The sequence below is a fragment of the Xiphophorus hellerii genome, chromosome 12 (assembly GCF_003331165.1).
Source record: "Xiphophorus hellerii strain 12219 chromosome 12, Xiphophorus_hellerii-4.1, whole genome shotgun sequence".
Classification (NCBI taxonomy): Eukaryota; Metazoa; Chordata; class Actinopteri; order Cyprinodontiformes; family Poeciliidae; genus Xiphophorus; species Xiphophorus hellerii.
Genome location: NC_045683.1, coordinates 17,856,837 through 17,869,229, shown reverse-complemented (window position 1 = coordinate 17,869,229; position 12,393 = coordinate 17,856,837). Strand labels below are relative to the sequence as shown.

The following is a 12,393-nucleotide window of genomic DNA, read 5'->3' as shown; positions in this document are numbered from 1 at the left end:
TGAGTTTTCATAAATATAGTTTCTTTATTTCATTATCTCCACATATTGTTTTTGCTAGTATTTTGAGTTTTATTGCACAGGCCACCCCAAACATTCATTAAGTGATTAGGCTTACTTTTTTATTCTCTAAGCTGAGTTTACCTAGTAGCTGGCCCTACTAGGTATGACCAAGTTCTTGTAGTTTTTGTTGCAGCTTTGCAGAATCCAGCACTGGTAAAGACTGAAGTTCTTGTGCATACACAGGAAGAGCCCTGCAAAAGAATTGAGGTTCCCACCATAAGACAAAACAGAGTAAACAGGTCATAATTTGGTTTTCCCTATATCTAGATGTTTCTTAAATCTGTGTTTTTCAATCAGACCTAAATAATTCAAATTATACAATTTCTAATTTCTTTTTCACTTCTTCCTTTTAAAGTCCCAAACTCCAATCTAACCGATTGTTACTGGTTGATATGAATTTCAGTAAAAAGGAAAAGCCTGTGTAAGAGCAGAGTATAAAGTATCTCACTCTGATAAGGATGGAATGGGATGGCTCCAGGTCTGTTCCCAACAAGCAGCCGCCTCCTGCTTCCTGTCCAGCCTCCACAGCACCTCCCCATACCACCGCCTGGAACTCACACCCTCTGAAACCGAAAGGATTGGACAATCATGTGACTGAAAACAGGACAATGTAATACAAGTACACACACAGTGGTTTTAAATAACATATTTCCTTCTATTTCAACACACTGACATCATAAACTCACAATAATACACAATCTGACATGTTCACCACTAGAAAGCAGCCCACTTTCCATTTACAAAGCCTGCAGGTGGGCTGAGTATTTCCACAGACATTTGATCTGTATTTTGTCATTTCTTGTTTATAGACACGGATTATTTTTGCATCTGTATTCTCACATCCTCTGTACAACAGCAGCAGGCCTGAGTGCCTTAATGATTGCTTTTTTTTTTTGCAACAAACAAAAACATTGCTAAAAATCAGCAAAAGTTAAATGGCATCCATTGTTGTTTACAGCATTATTTTAGATTACTGGGCCAGTTGAAGTTTATATGTAAACAAATGAAAATGGCCTCGACAAAATAAATGTCACCCTTAACTTGATTCTCTATCGCAGAACTATTTGCATTAATCACTGCTAACCTCAAAGTTCAGCTTGGATGATTTTGGATAATTTTCTTTTTGTGTCCACAATCCTATTAACCTCATACTCATTTATAACATTGACAACTGTTGTCACAGAAACAATACACTACTTGGAGATGATCTAGTAGAGTTTACCATAGAAATTTAAAACTTTCGTTTTGAGATCCTGATCTGATGAAAAACGTGAAGGCATTTCTGATACTAATTTATGTTTCAAACATGGCTATACTTTCTTGCAAACAAATTTCCCCATACATCTATTTGTAAAAACAAATATTTTATTTTATCCATTTAATTAATTTATCCTGCCACATACTGAAGGTGCACAGGAAAAAATAAGCAGTTTTAAATGCGCTGTTAGGGCGCTAACACACTATCATATACGCTCGGATCAGAACTCGGAGGACAGTGTGAGATATGAATCTTTAATCATAGCTGCACTCATTTATTCACAGCTGTGGTGTGCATACCTGGGTGGGCCTGCTGGCTGAGGTGAAGGTCTCTGAGGGACTCTTTCAGCCGGTCTATCTGGACGAAGCTGATTCCCCTACCAGCTAATGAAAGTCCCTTTAGTCTTTGGAGGACACACAAGTCAACACCCTGCTCAGCATCTTTATCTGTGCAGGGAGTTTGTAGAGAGAAACCTGTAATGAAATATGTAATTAAGAAGAGACTGACTAGAGATCCATTTCAAAATACTTATTAAAAATACTCCACCTGTGTCTTTATAGTGCACCTTCACCAACAGGTTGATACACCTACAGTGCAGAAAACCATGTTGTGTGTTTATTCAGAATTCCACAAAGAAACAGTCTGAGTAAAACCAGTCCAGAACCACAGACCTTGTGTAGTGGGTTACTGCTTGCTTCCAGTCCTTCAGCTGAGAGTAGCAGTGACCCTGAAGGAGGTGGGCTGCTGCTGTCCAGAGCAGCCTTACCAACCCATTTTCTGCCTCCTCTGTCATCTCCCTGCTCCCGGCCACTCTTCCATCCCCTGGATCCTCCAACAACACTTTTTCTGGAAGCAGATCCAGAGTCGACCTGATGACCTCATCACAAAGCGCCATACAATCTGCAGGCCGCTGGGCCATCAGTAAGGCAGCTCCAGCCTCGAGGTACAGTCTAGGTAACTTGGGGAGGGTGGAGACCGCAGCATGAACCTAAGGCCATAAACATGCAAAATAACACTTTTCAGAAATACTACTTCATTCATGACTTCTTGGAAATGATCTGTCAACATGTTTGCTCTTACCCCATGCTGATCTTCTGATTGAAGAGCAGCAAGCAGGTCCAGATAACACTCCACGCCTTCTGACACCCTAAACAAGCAGAAATACTCTCATTTCTTAACAAAGTTAACATGTTCTCAAATACATGATCTGTGCCAGTGAAAGGAATTCACATGGACACCATGCTGCTTCTCTCACCTGCCGTGGATCACGCATTTGAGAGCCAGACTGTGAAGGACACTGAGGGCAGACGGGACAAAGAGCAGGCTGCTCAGTGATTGGCTGCAGAGAAATAAGGACGGTGAGAGGAGACGGCCTGTAGCCATGGCAGGTTCTGTACTCGAGGGTAATAGCAAAATCTACGGAAGAAAAGAGGTTTGTTGTTTCAGTATCCAGACTTGGAACTCACTTAATATTTTTCAGTGATAAAAAGTGTGTTTTTCACTTATTTGCTCATCTAGTCAACTACAAAACACACATACAGTGTTTGGGGAAAGGCATTTGTATGCTTTAAGCATTTTCCAATTTTGTTACAATTCGTTCCACAACCTTCAATGTGTTTTATAGTAGTGCATATTTAATAGGTGGAAGGAAATCCAGGACTGTTTTCCAACTTAAAGATCTCAGAAGGATGATGAAGGCTTGCGTTCAGCCCCGTTTACACTGAAAGCCCTAAATAAACACCTGATTAGGATCTAGAATCAACCTGTGTGTGATTTAATGTCATAGACTGTTTTTCTGTAACCCAAAGTTGAACATTTTGGCCTGAGCAGCAATGTATGATGCAAAAAAATCCTACACTGCACATCATCCTGAACATACCAGCCCCACAGAGAAACATGGTGGAGTCAGCATCATGCTGTGGGGATGTGTTCCATCAGGTGGGACAGTGAAAATAGTTGTAGCTAAATTCAGAACAATCTTGGAAGAAAACCTGTTAGAGGCTGCAACAGATAAGAAACCAGGAGGAAAATGATGCTAAACAAAGAATCAGATTGTGGTTTAGATCAAAGTTTATGCATGAATTCATGGACTGACCCAGTCAAAGATCTAGACCTAAATTTTAGTCCCTGTCGCTATAAAAGGGTGATTTTATAAAACCTTTACATTGGTTAAAGATGAGAACATTTAATTGTCCTTTCTACTTTGTGTTGGGCTATTGAACAAAATCCTAATAAAAGACATTTAGATATTTTGGTCATAAAGTGACAAAACATGGAACTATTTAAGGATATTAACACTTTTGGAAGCCGCCCACTAATTATTACAAAAACAATTTATTTGTATCCATTAACATAAGACACAACAAAAAACATCCTATTATTTTTATTTAAGTTACTCACCGAGTGCAGTATGCGAAGAGCCTGTATCTCGGCCTGCAAGTTTTCCAACCGCCGGTAAATGAGCGCGCTCTGATAGAGAGCACAAACACAGCGGGGGTCCGCCTCCAGAGCCTTTCGGTAACACTGCAGTGCCATCTGAGGGCGGTCCTAGAGTCAAGTGCAAACACACACATGCTCCCGGCAATGAAACAACCTAGTACTTTACGTTTTCTATCATCAATGGCTTGTATGAGCGGCTTTATGTACCATATGGGCAAGGCAGGAACCTGAGAGGAGGTGTGTGTAAGCGATGAGAGCTCTGGGAGCAGGCGAGGCAGAAGCAGCCTGCAGAGCAGAAAGCACACTCCAACCCTCAGTCAGCCTTTCTGCACCTTATTAAAACAAAGAAAGAAGAGCAAAACCACTTGGATTGTTATTCATCAACAGCGGCTAACAGGAGAGGGGAATAGCATTGATCGAAAAGGATTTATGTTTCAGTGTACAGTAAAAGTTATGTTTTTCACAATTTCTTTCCTTATAAGGAAAGATGCAAAATTCACAATTTCTTTCCTTGTAAGGAAGGAGCTGTGTAAATACAATTTCTTTCCTTAAAGTTATGTGAAAAACAAAACTTTTACTGTACACTAAAACATAAATTTGGGGCTTTAAATTTCCCAACAACCTAGATGACTACAGAAATATCTGATTATTTGTGTGAGGCCAATAGCTTTAAAACAGTTTATTCAGTTACTGACTTATATTTTCAAGAAAAATGTCATTCTTTCTGTTCTAGTTTTTGTCTTTTTACAGCTCGACTCTTCCAACATGCTGCACTATTTTCATTTGGTTTCACTTTGCTACTAACCGTTAACTGTTATTCCCAGTTACATAGTTCACTTGAGGTCATTATAAAAGGAAATAGTTAATAATTCTCTACAAGAAACCCATCTGATAGCTTTGGCACTGCAGACAAAAAAAGTGATACAATTATGGAAAAATTAAATGCATGTGTTAGAGAGCATAGAGCTAAAATATTATTAAATGCTAAATGTTGTTTAGTCACAAATACTGGAATCAGCATTGTAAAACTCAACCAGTATAAATGTTGCTGACCTTGGACAATTGTAGTGCAGATCTTCAACAGATCAACAAGCCTTCTTGGGTCCAGAACAAGTATGGGAATATTTGGGATCTTTTCCTTTGTTTCAGCCATACAATCATTCCCAACTGCTGCACTTTGTGCCTCCAAAAGAGACATCTCCTCCTACAGCAAAGAAAATGAGTGTTCTGTAGTTTTTTTATTGATAACAACCAAACCTTCACAGAGATAAAACACTGCAGAGTTTGAGAAAACAAATGATAGACCAGGATGAAGAGTGAGGCATAAAACTTATGTTTTATCATGTTGTATGCAAAAAAGACAGAACAAAAATGAAATTTTAGTAGTTAGATTAAAAATAACTAATAGCAGTCCTGTTGACTTAGGATTGTTTAGCTTTTTTGATACAAATGGATCATGTCAACAAAGTCTGGATAAAGACGTTTGTTGAATGAAAGTTTACTCATTTCAAGTTATTCATTCATTAATATTGAAAGGCTGGACATATGTGATGGAATAATGAAGGGAAAAAACACCAAATAACCTGCCACCTAAACTCTTTAGGGAAAAAAAATATTTTTTTTCTGTTGTTCCCTTATATAAACAGTAAGTTGAAATAAAGCACGTGAGATCTAACATTGCTCATAGCACATGCTCACATTACAAAAAATATAATTTATTTGTCTGCAGATCACAAACTAGATTCAATTATTCTAAACAATATAAAGTGGTGGAAATAACTTGTTAAAATATGTTCAAAACCTACCTGAAAGTCTCGCACGGCGTTCAGGCGGCTCTTGGCCAGCCATACTCCCCACTGCAAACAGAGGAGGTTCAGGACATCACGACGCAAAGCTGCGCCAGTCACTGATTTAAGAGCTGCTCTCCAAAGCACAGAAGGGTCAGAAGTACCAGGATCATCTCCTGCTATCTGAAGCACTACCAGGAACAAACATAAGATTGAGTAAGATTACCTTTATGGCACTAGCTGGTGTGATCTATAGTACAGTAAAGGTTCCCGTGCTTTCAGACAGAAACTTACATCTCTGGGTGCTGTGTGTGAGGAGCAGCTCAGCCTCATCAAACTGAGACTGAGCAGTAAAGCACACACAAGTGTTATAAGCGACAGAAAGCTCCAGCTGTGCACGATCCAAATGAGGAGGAATGCCTGAGAGAGATAAACAAGAAACCCATGAGATTAAAGCTATAGATGTAAACTTCTTTTGAGGAGCAATATACAGATTTCCTTAAGATTTTCCATTTCAAGATTCTATACTTTTCTAGAGTCAAATTTCTCAATTGTTTCTGCGGTTTTTGTAACATTCTGTACACTCAAGTGGAAAACAATAACCTTGAGCGACTTAAATTTGAAGTCTTATCTTTCCTAGTGGGGTATGTTGCATTTTTCCTGCTGTTTTTCTTTTTTGCATCAGAACTAACTTAGCCTCTATTTTAAAATCTGCTATTTTTGTGCTTGCAAAATGAGCTCTGGAGTTGGCAACAATCATTGCATTATTCAAACAAAATTGTGAACTTTGATCATTTTATTTAATTTGCTTAAGGCATTTTTATTTATTTTTTTTGCCATTTATTTTATTCCGATTAACAGTTATATCTAACAAATACAAAAAAGCTTTAAAGTGCATTTTATAATGATCAATGTGGTATTAAAAAATGCTGATACTGAGTATGGGGGTTTGTTGGTTTTCAAAATCCTGATGTCAAAACGCTCCAAGAAAGACACTCCGTTGACACGAACTAAGTTGAACGAAAGAGGATTTTTATTTTAAATTGTAATTGGTGGGGTGGGATAAAAATAAAAATAGAGGATTGTAAATCACCTTGTATTTTTCTGAGAAGTTTGTGAAAGTCAGAAGACCATCGTCTCTGCCTGAACAGGTTGTGCTCTCGGTTCGGTGCGTCTTGTCCATCCTGCTGCTGAAACAATCAACGACAAACTTTATAAGGATGTATCTTAGCTTTCTACCTGCAGACATGCCACTTTACATTCTTAGTCCACCGCAACTTAGAAGAAAATTAGGAACACTATAGCTAAAACTCCATATTACTAACATTTAGCAGTTAAATTAAATATTTAACAGGGATTTACCTTACAGCTAGAAGCCAGCTGGTTATTTTCCTGAGTCCAGCTTTCCAATAAACTTGTTGACTGAATCATTTTGTCAGAAATTACATCACTGTTTATGGTAAAAAAAAAAAAATAAATAAAGTTACTGGTGGTTGTTTAACTTTCCCTCGTTCATAACCGGAAGTCCAAAACCTCACTACCGTGAAGACTTCTTCTTCTGGCATTAGCCCGAGAGGTGCACTAGCGCCACCGTCCAGCCTGGAGTGTGGGGCACAGAACCACATGCTGCTAATCAAGACAGAAAGGAAAAATAATGTAATGTCAGGTTGTCAGGTCAAGTTGGCAAATAAGGTAACTGCATTACCACTATCAGCCTGTAAAGAGTGTGGGTCAAAAGAAACAAGAAATCAAACCACAGCCACAAATTTAAAAATAATTGTACTATTTTTTCATTTTGTGGCTGATGAATAATATGATTATTTTTCATGATTAACTTGTAACCATGGAGGTTACAGGTTAACCTCCATGTAATAGAGGTTAACTTTTCTTTTAATTTTCCCATTTTCCCTAATTTCCCCATTTTCTCCTTTTCCCTTCTACACTGAATCATTACAAGTTCAATTATTTTTTATTTGTTTAAAAGACCTACACCTTCCTTTAGGTTTTGCCCATCCTGTGTAGCACTTAGTCCAGTATGTCTTAGCCAAAGGCTTGTTATTACCCCTTCTGCAATTCTTTAACTTATCAAACTCCTGAATTCTCCAAACTTTGTTTGAATTATGTACCTCTTATTTCCCATTTCTTTCCAATGTCATATTTTAACCCTGTCTGTGTTGGATGACTCTATAAATTAACTCAGAAATGTAATCTTTTCAGTTCCATGGACAGTTCACTCACCTCCACCCGTAAAGCAGCTGATGGGTTTGTTTTGGTGTAAGATCTGTTAGTAGCTGCGCGGTTCTGCTGCCCCAGGTGGGTACATCTGTGAATGACACAAGCGGTTCTGTTGACTGTCCAGTAGGTGGTGCTGTGAGGAAGCCAGACCCAGCTACTCTTCTAGAAACTTCAATCAGTCTATCTGCTACAGCCCTCAAACTGGTAAGAGCCGCTGTTTGCTTGGAATCTTCCAAAAATTAACGCCATTTACAAGTTTCATTAAATTGGTAGCTTTATTCAGAATGATGGATTCCCACAAAATGAAACTTTAATCAAATGTAGAAATCTGGTTGCACACAGACCCAGATTTTAATTGCATTATGGCTGAGTCATACTTGAGCCTGCTGGGACAGCCATTTTTCTAAATGTCCCTGCACAAGGTGACCCTCTGTCCTCTCGCCCAGATGCATCTGTCTTAGATCATTTTGTGTGTTTGTTGTCATCCCTGCATCAGCGCATCAGCCTGGGCCGCCATGGCTCAATTTGTTGCTGTTTCTTCAACCCTCAGCATCCCCCACATTCCTTCATAGACTCAAATAACTGGACAGTCTAAATGTATGGAGGGGCGCTCCTGACAGCTATGATCCTCAGCACATCCTCCTTACCTACATTGCTGTATATAATTGAAAGAAATAACTTCTCTACTAGCTTTGTACTTTTGATTGACATTTCTGCCCATTCCTCTTTGCAAATCAGCTCAAATTCATCCAGATTAAATGGAAAGCATCTAAGAAATACAGTTTTCAGTTCTTGTCATTTAAATTTATGTCTGGACTTTGATTCATTCTAACATGCAAAATTACATTGGTTAAAACTGCTGGAAAGTAAACCTTCCCAGGAGTTTAATGTCGTCCTTTTCATCCAGGATTTCTTGTATCCAGCTTCATCCCTCTTGCCGTTCTCCCTGTCCCTGCTGAAGCCAGGCATCCCCACAGCATGACACTGCCACCACCATACTTCAGTAAGGATGGTAAGTTCAGGATGATGTGCACATCTTATGCTATCTTTTAAAAATTTATTTCCTCTTGCCACCTCTTTCGTAGTTTCCAGATTTGTGGAGTAAATACATTTAGCCGTTAAAGTGGTTTGAATACAACTACATGCTATTATGAGATCGTTTTACATCACATCCGCTTTCAGCCAATTCTTTTCTATTTATAAACCATGTAGCCCTGAGAGAGACACATGTCTTGTCTGTCCTTCAGCCACCCAAACATGAGTGATGGTGGGGAAAACAGGAAATGACTGTGTGAGTAATTATTAGAGTAGCGTCACAAGAAATTTAAAAAATATTAGTGGAAGGCATAAAATGCTGATTTACCCCATGCTGTTTAGAGAGTCAGTGCTATAAAAGCATTTCATCAGACAGACGAACGGCAGAGAGAAGGAAACAGCAAAGTGCTGATTTGTCTGCTCTTCATCTTAGATCTCATCAGATCAGTGAATTCACAGTTCTCGTGACTCTGTTGAGGTGTGCCGTGTAAACTCGTTCACCCTCAGTTAATCAATAGGTGCTGTACATGCTCTTCTGGGTGAGCTCTATTCTCAGAGCAGAGAGCTCTTCACATCAGCAGCTCACTTTTTGGGATAATGCTTTGTCATTGTAGCTGAATTCACACCCTGAAACATACACTGTAAAGATGCTGCAGAATATAGTGCATTATGTGGTGATTTGTATCATCTAAAACCAGACAGAGACATGCAGAAATATAGAATTGATCATTAGCTCATACGAAGGTATTTTTGTTTGAAGCTTGAAATGCTTGAAATGCAGCCCTTGCTTGTATGTCGGGAAAATGATTTGCTCTAGTATTTAAACACCTTCATATTTTGTCGCGGGTATCTTTAGAGGATTTAATGTGATAGGCCAACACACTGTATAGTGCTTCATTGTTATGATCATTTAGTGTTTGGGGTTTAGTTTTCATTTGTGTTCTTCAGGTCTTGTTATATTCGATTTATGTCTGTGTGATCATTAGAAAGGTGTGTGTTTTGTTCTCTGTGATGTTGAATTCATTACTCTCAGTTCTGTGTTAGTCTTTCCCCCCGGTTCATAGTTCCTTTACAGTTTTTGTTCAGCTTCTTCTGTGCTGAAGAAGAAGTACAGAAAAAGCATATTCAGTTCCTCCATCAGTTTCCCTGCTTGTCTGAACTGCAGGTGTGAAAAAAAAAACAGGGAGCAACCAGGTCGGCTGAGGGAAGGAGGCTATAAACTGGAAGGACGAGGACATATACAACAGTTTAAAGAAAAGGTTTATAAACTCAAGAATGCACAAAGGAAACTAAGAACAAACAAAGAAAATAAATATGAAAGAATGAACTGCTAAGGTAAGAGCCCAGCTTAAATAAATAAACAAGAAAATAATCAAAATGCAAACACAGATGAAAGCCAAAACTGAAATACACCAGGATTATAACCGTCTGTTCTTTATGTCCTGGTACAAGATCTATGTATTCTATGTTTATCTGTTTTCATCCCAAGTTCCCGTCGGCGTTGTGGTCCGAGTTTTATTTATTTATTTATTTTTTGCAAATAATAATTTTTAAAAAGTGTTGCATCCATCTGCATTTGCTCCCCTTTACTCTGATACAACCAAATCAAATTCAGTGCATCCAACTGCCTTCAGAAGTTATCTCATTAAGTAAAGCTGTTCTTCAGCTGAAGTCTGTAAGATTTCAGAGGTTTCTTATAGAAGATTAATGAACAAATAGCATCATAAAGACCAAGGGGAAATGCTTTGGCAAAGTTTAAATCAGGGACAGTAAATAATTTCCAGAGCTACCAACATACACCTAAACTGAAAGAACAGTCAGGTAGAGCATCAATCAGAGAAGCGGCCAAGAGGCAGGAGCTCTAGAGATCCACAGCTCAGGTGATAGAATCTCCAGACAGCATGACTATTAGTCATGCTCTCCATTAGTCTGATTTTTATGGAAGAGTGGAAAAAAGAAAGTCACAAGAAGGTCAAATTCCTGCAGTTTGTCACAACTTAAGTAGAACTTGCCGCAAACATGTGACGCTCAGGTCAGACGGGACCAAAATATTAAATTTTTACCTTCCTGCAAAACACTGTGTGTGAAAAAACTAAAATCCCCTTGAGCACAGCATACCCATTGATCAACATCAAACACTGTGGTGGGAGCGGGAGCATTATGCTGAAGAAAGTGTACATGTTAGCAAAAAATTTTTTTAAATTGTTGGTAAAATCCATTAAGCTAAATACAGGACAATCTGTTGGAGGCTGCAAAACACTTGAGCCAGTAGAGGTTCACATTCAACAACCCTAAAAATGCAGAGGTCCAACAGGATGATTTAAATCCAAGTATCTTCATGTGTTAGAAGAGTCCAAAGGTCCAGAACAAAATCTTGTTGAAGGTGATTTGAAAATGAATATTCATAGAAATAGAGAAATATTCCCAAAGAATTACATCTGGGATTGTGGCAAAAGAAGTGTTGACTTAACATAACACATTATGCAACTATTCAAATTTCTGTTGTAAACAATGAATGATTTTTCTCCATCTTCACAGCAATGTGCTAATTGTGTTGTTGTGTCACCTAAAATCCCAATAAAAACCAAAGATGTCTGCGGTTATGACAACATTTGAGTTGAAGGGATGCGAATATTTTGCATGGTTAGATTTTTCGCCTTATTTTCTATTCTGACATTTCCAGAACAGGGATGCCGGAGGGATGAGTCAACAAAAATAAAAGCCAACCATCTGGCGTGGACCATATAACACATTTTGATTTAATCACTTGACTGAAATGAAACTATTCCTGCTTGCAAATATGGCAGATTTTAAATTACATAATAACTTATCTGGTTGCCTTCTGAGAGCAGAAAAAGTAGGACACAAGATGCACAGTGAAAAAGACAAAAATGATAAAGCTGGCGGGGAATAGGAGTTGAACACTGAAGAGGGGCAAAGAAGAGTATTAAAAATCATGTTTCATTTTCCTTCTTTATTCTCTATTTTACACATATGAACCTTGTATTGCTCTACCATATAAATCCTGATGACATAAAGTCAAGCTTGTGTCAACTTGACAAAACAGGAAAAGGTTCGAGGGATGTGAATACTTTTGCCAGACGCTGCAAGTGTGAATGTTGTCAGTGGCCCAGCAGCTGAGGTGATCCCCAGGAGGGCTGATCTGCAAACTCACTGCAGCAGCAAACAATAAAAAGCATCAGCAGAACACACTGAAACCCCCTCAGTTCACCCTTACCATGGTTTTACATCTTCAAAAATAAAAGATGAAAACTAATCTGAGCTGTTTATAAATATTAGTGTTGGATTGAAATGCGACATGGTTGCATGTTTTAAACTGTGTTGCTTTTTTGAATAAAGAAAGAAATATATATATTTTTTAAAAAGTAGACGAGGGGATTTCTAAGATGCGTGTTGCATGATATAAAGTTAATATTGAGGTTTGTAGTTTCAGCATCTCAGCTGCTCAGTGCGAACGGAGTTATTTCTGGGCAGCCGGTAGATTTTCTTTTCTTTTTGAGGGTGGGGGGAGAGGAAAAGATGTCTCTTTAAAAATACAGTGCCCTTGTGCTGACTAGC

At 38.5% G+C, this 12,393-nt stretch overlaps 1 protein-coding gene across 2 annotated transcripts; it reads right to left on the bottom strand.

Moving 5' to 3' along the window:
- On the bottom strand, positions 1 to 7,096 carry fancg (FA complementation group G). 2 transcript variants are annotated; one of them, XM_032577504.1, is made up of 14 exons: positions 6,907 to 7,096; positions 6,638 to 6,734; positions 5,839 to 5,964; positions 5,563 to 5,735; positions 4,811 to 4,961; positions 3,965 to 4,089; positions 3,719 to 3,865; positions 2,574 to 2,734; positions 2,399 to 2,465; positions 1,990 to 2,306; positions 1,865 to 1,905; positions 1,618 to 1,791; positions 509 to 623; positions 1 to 251 (listed from the first exon to the last, which is right to left on the bottom strand). In XM_032577504.1, exons 1-14 carry the CDS (start codon positions 6,973 to 6,975, stop codon positions 158 to 160), a joined length of 1,857 nt encoding a protein of 618 aa, XP_032433395.1. In that variant the 5' UTR covers positions 6,976 to 7,096; the 3' UTR covers positions 1 to 157. The 2 variants fall into 2 exon arrangements, with proteins under 2 accessions (XP_032433395.1, XP_032433396.1); XM_032577505.1 differs by having other exon boundaries at positions 6,638 to 6,731.
- Positions 7,097 to 12,393: the final 5,297 nt, after the last annotated feature.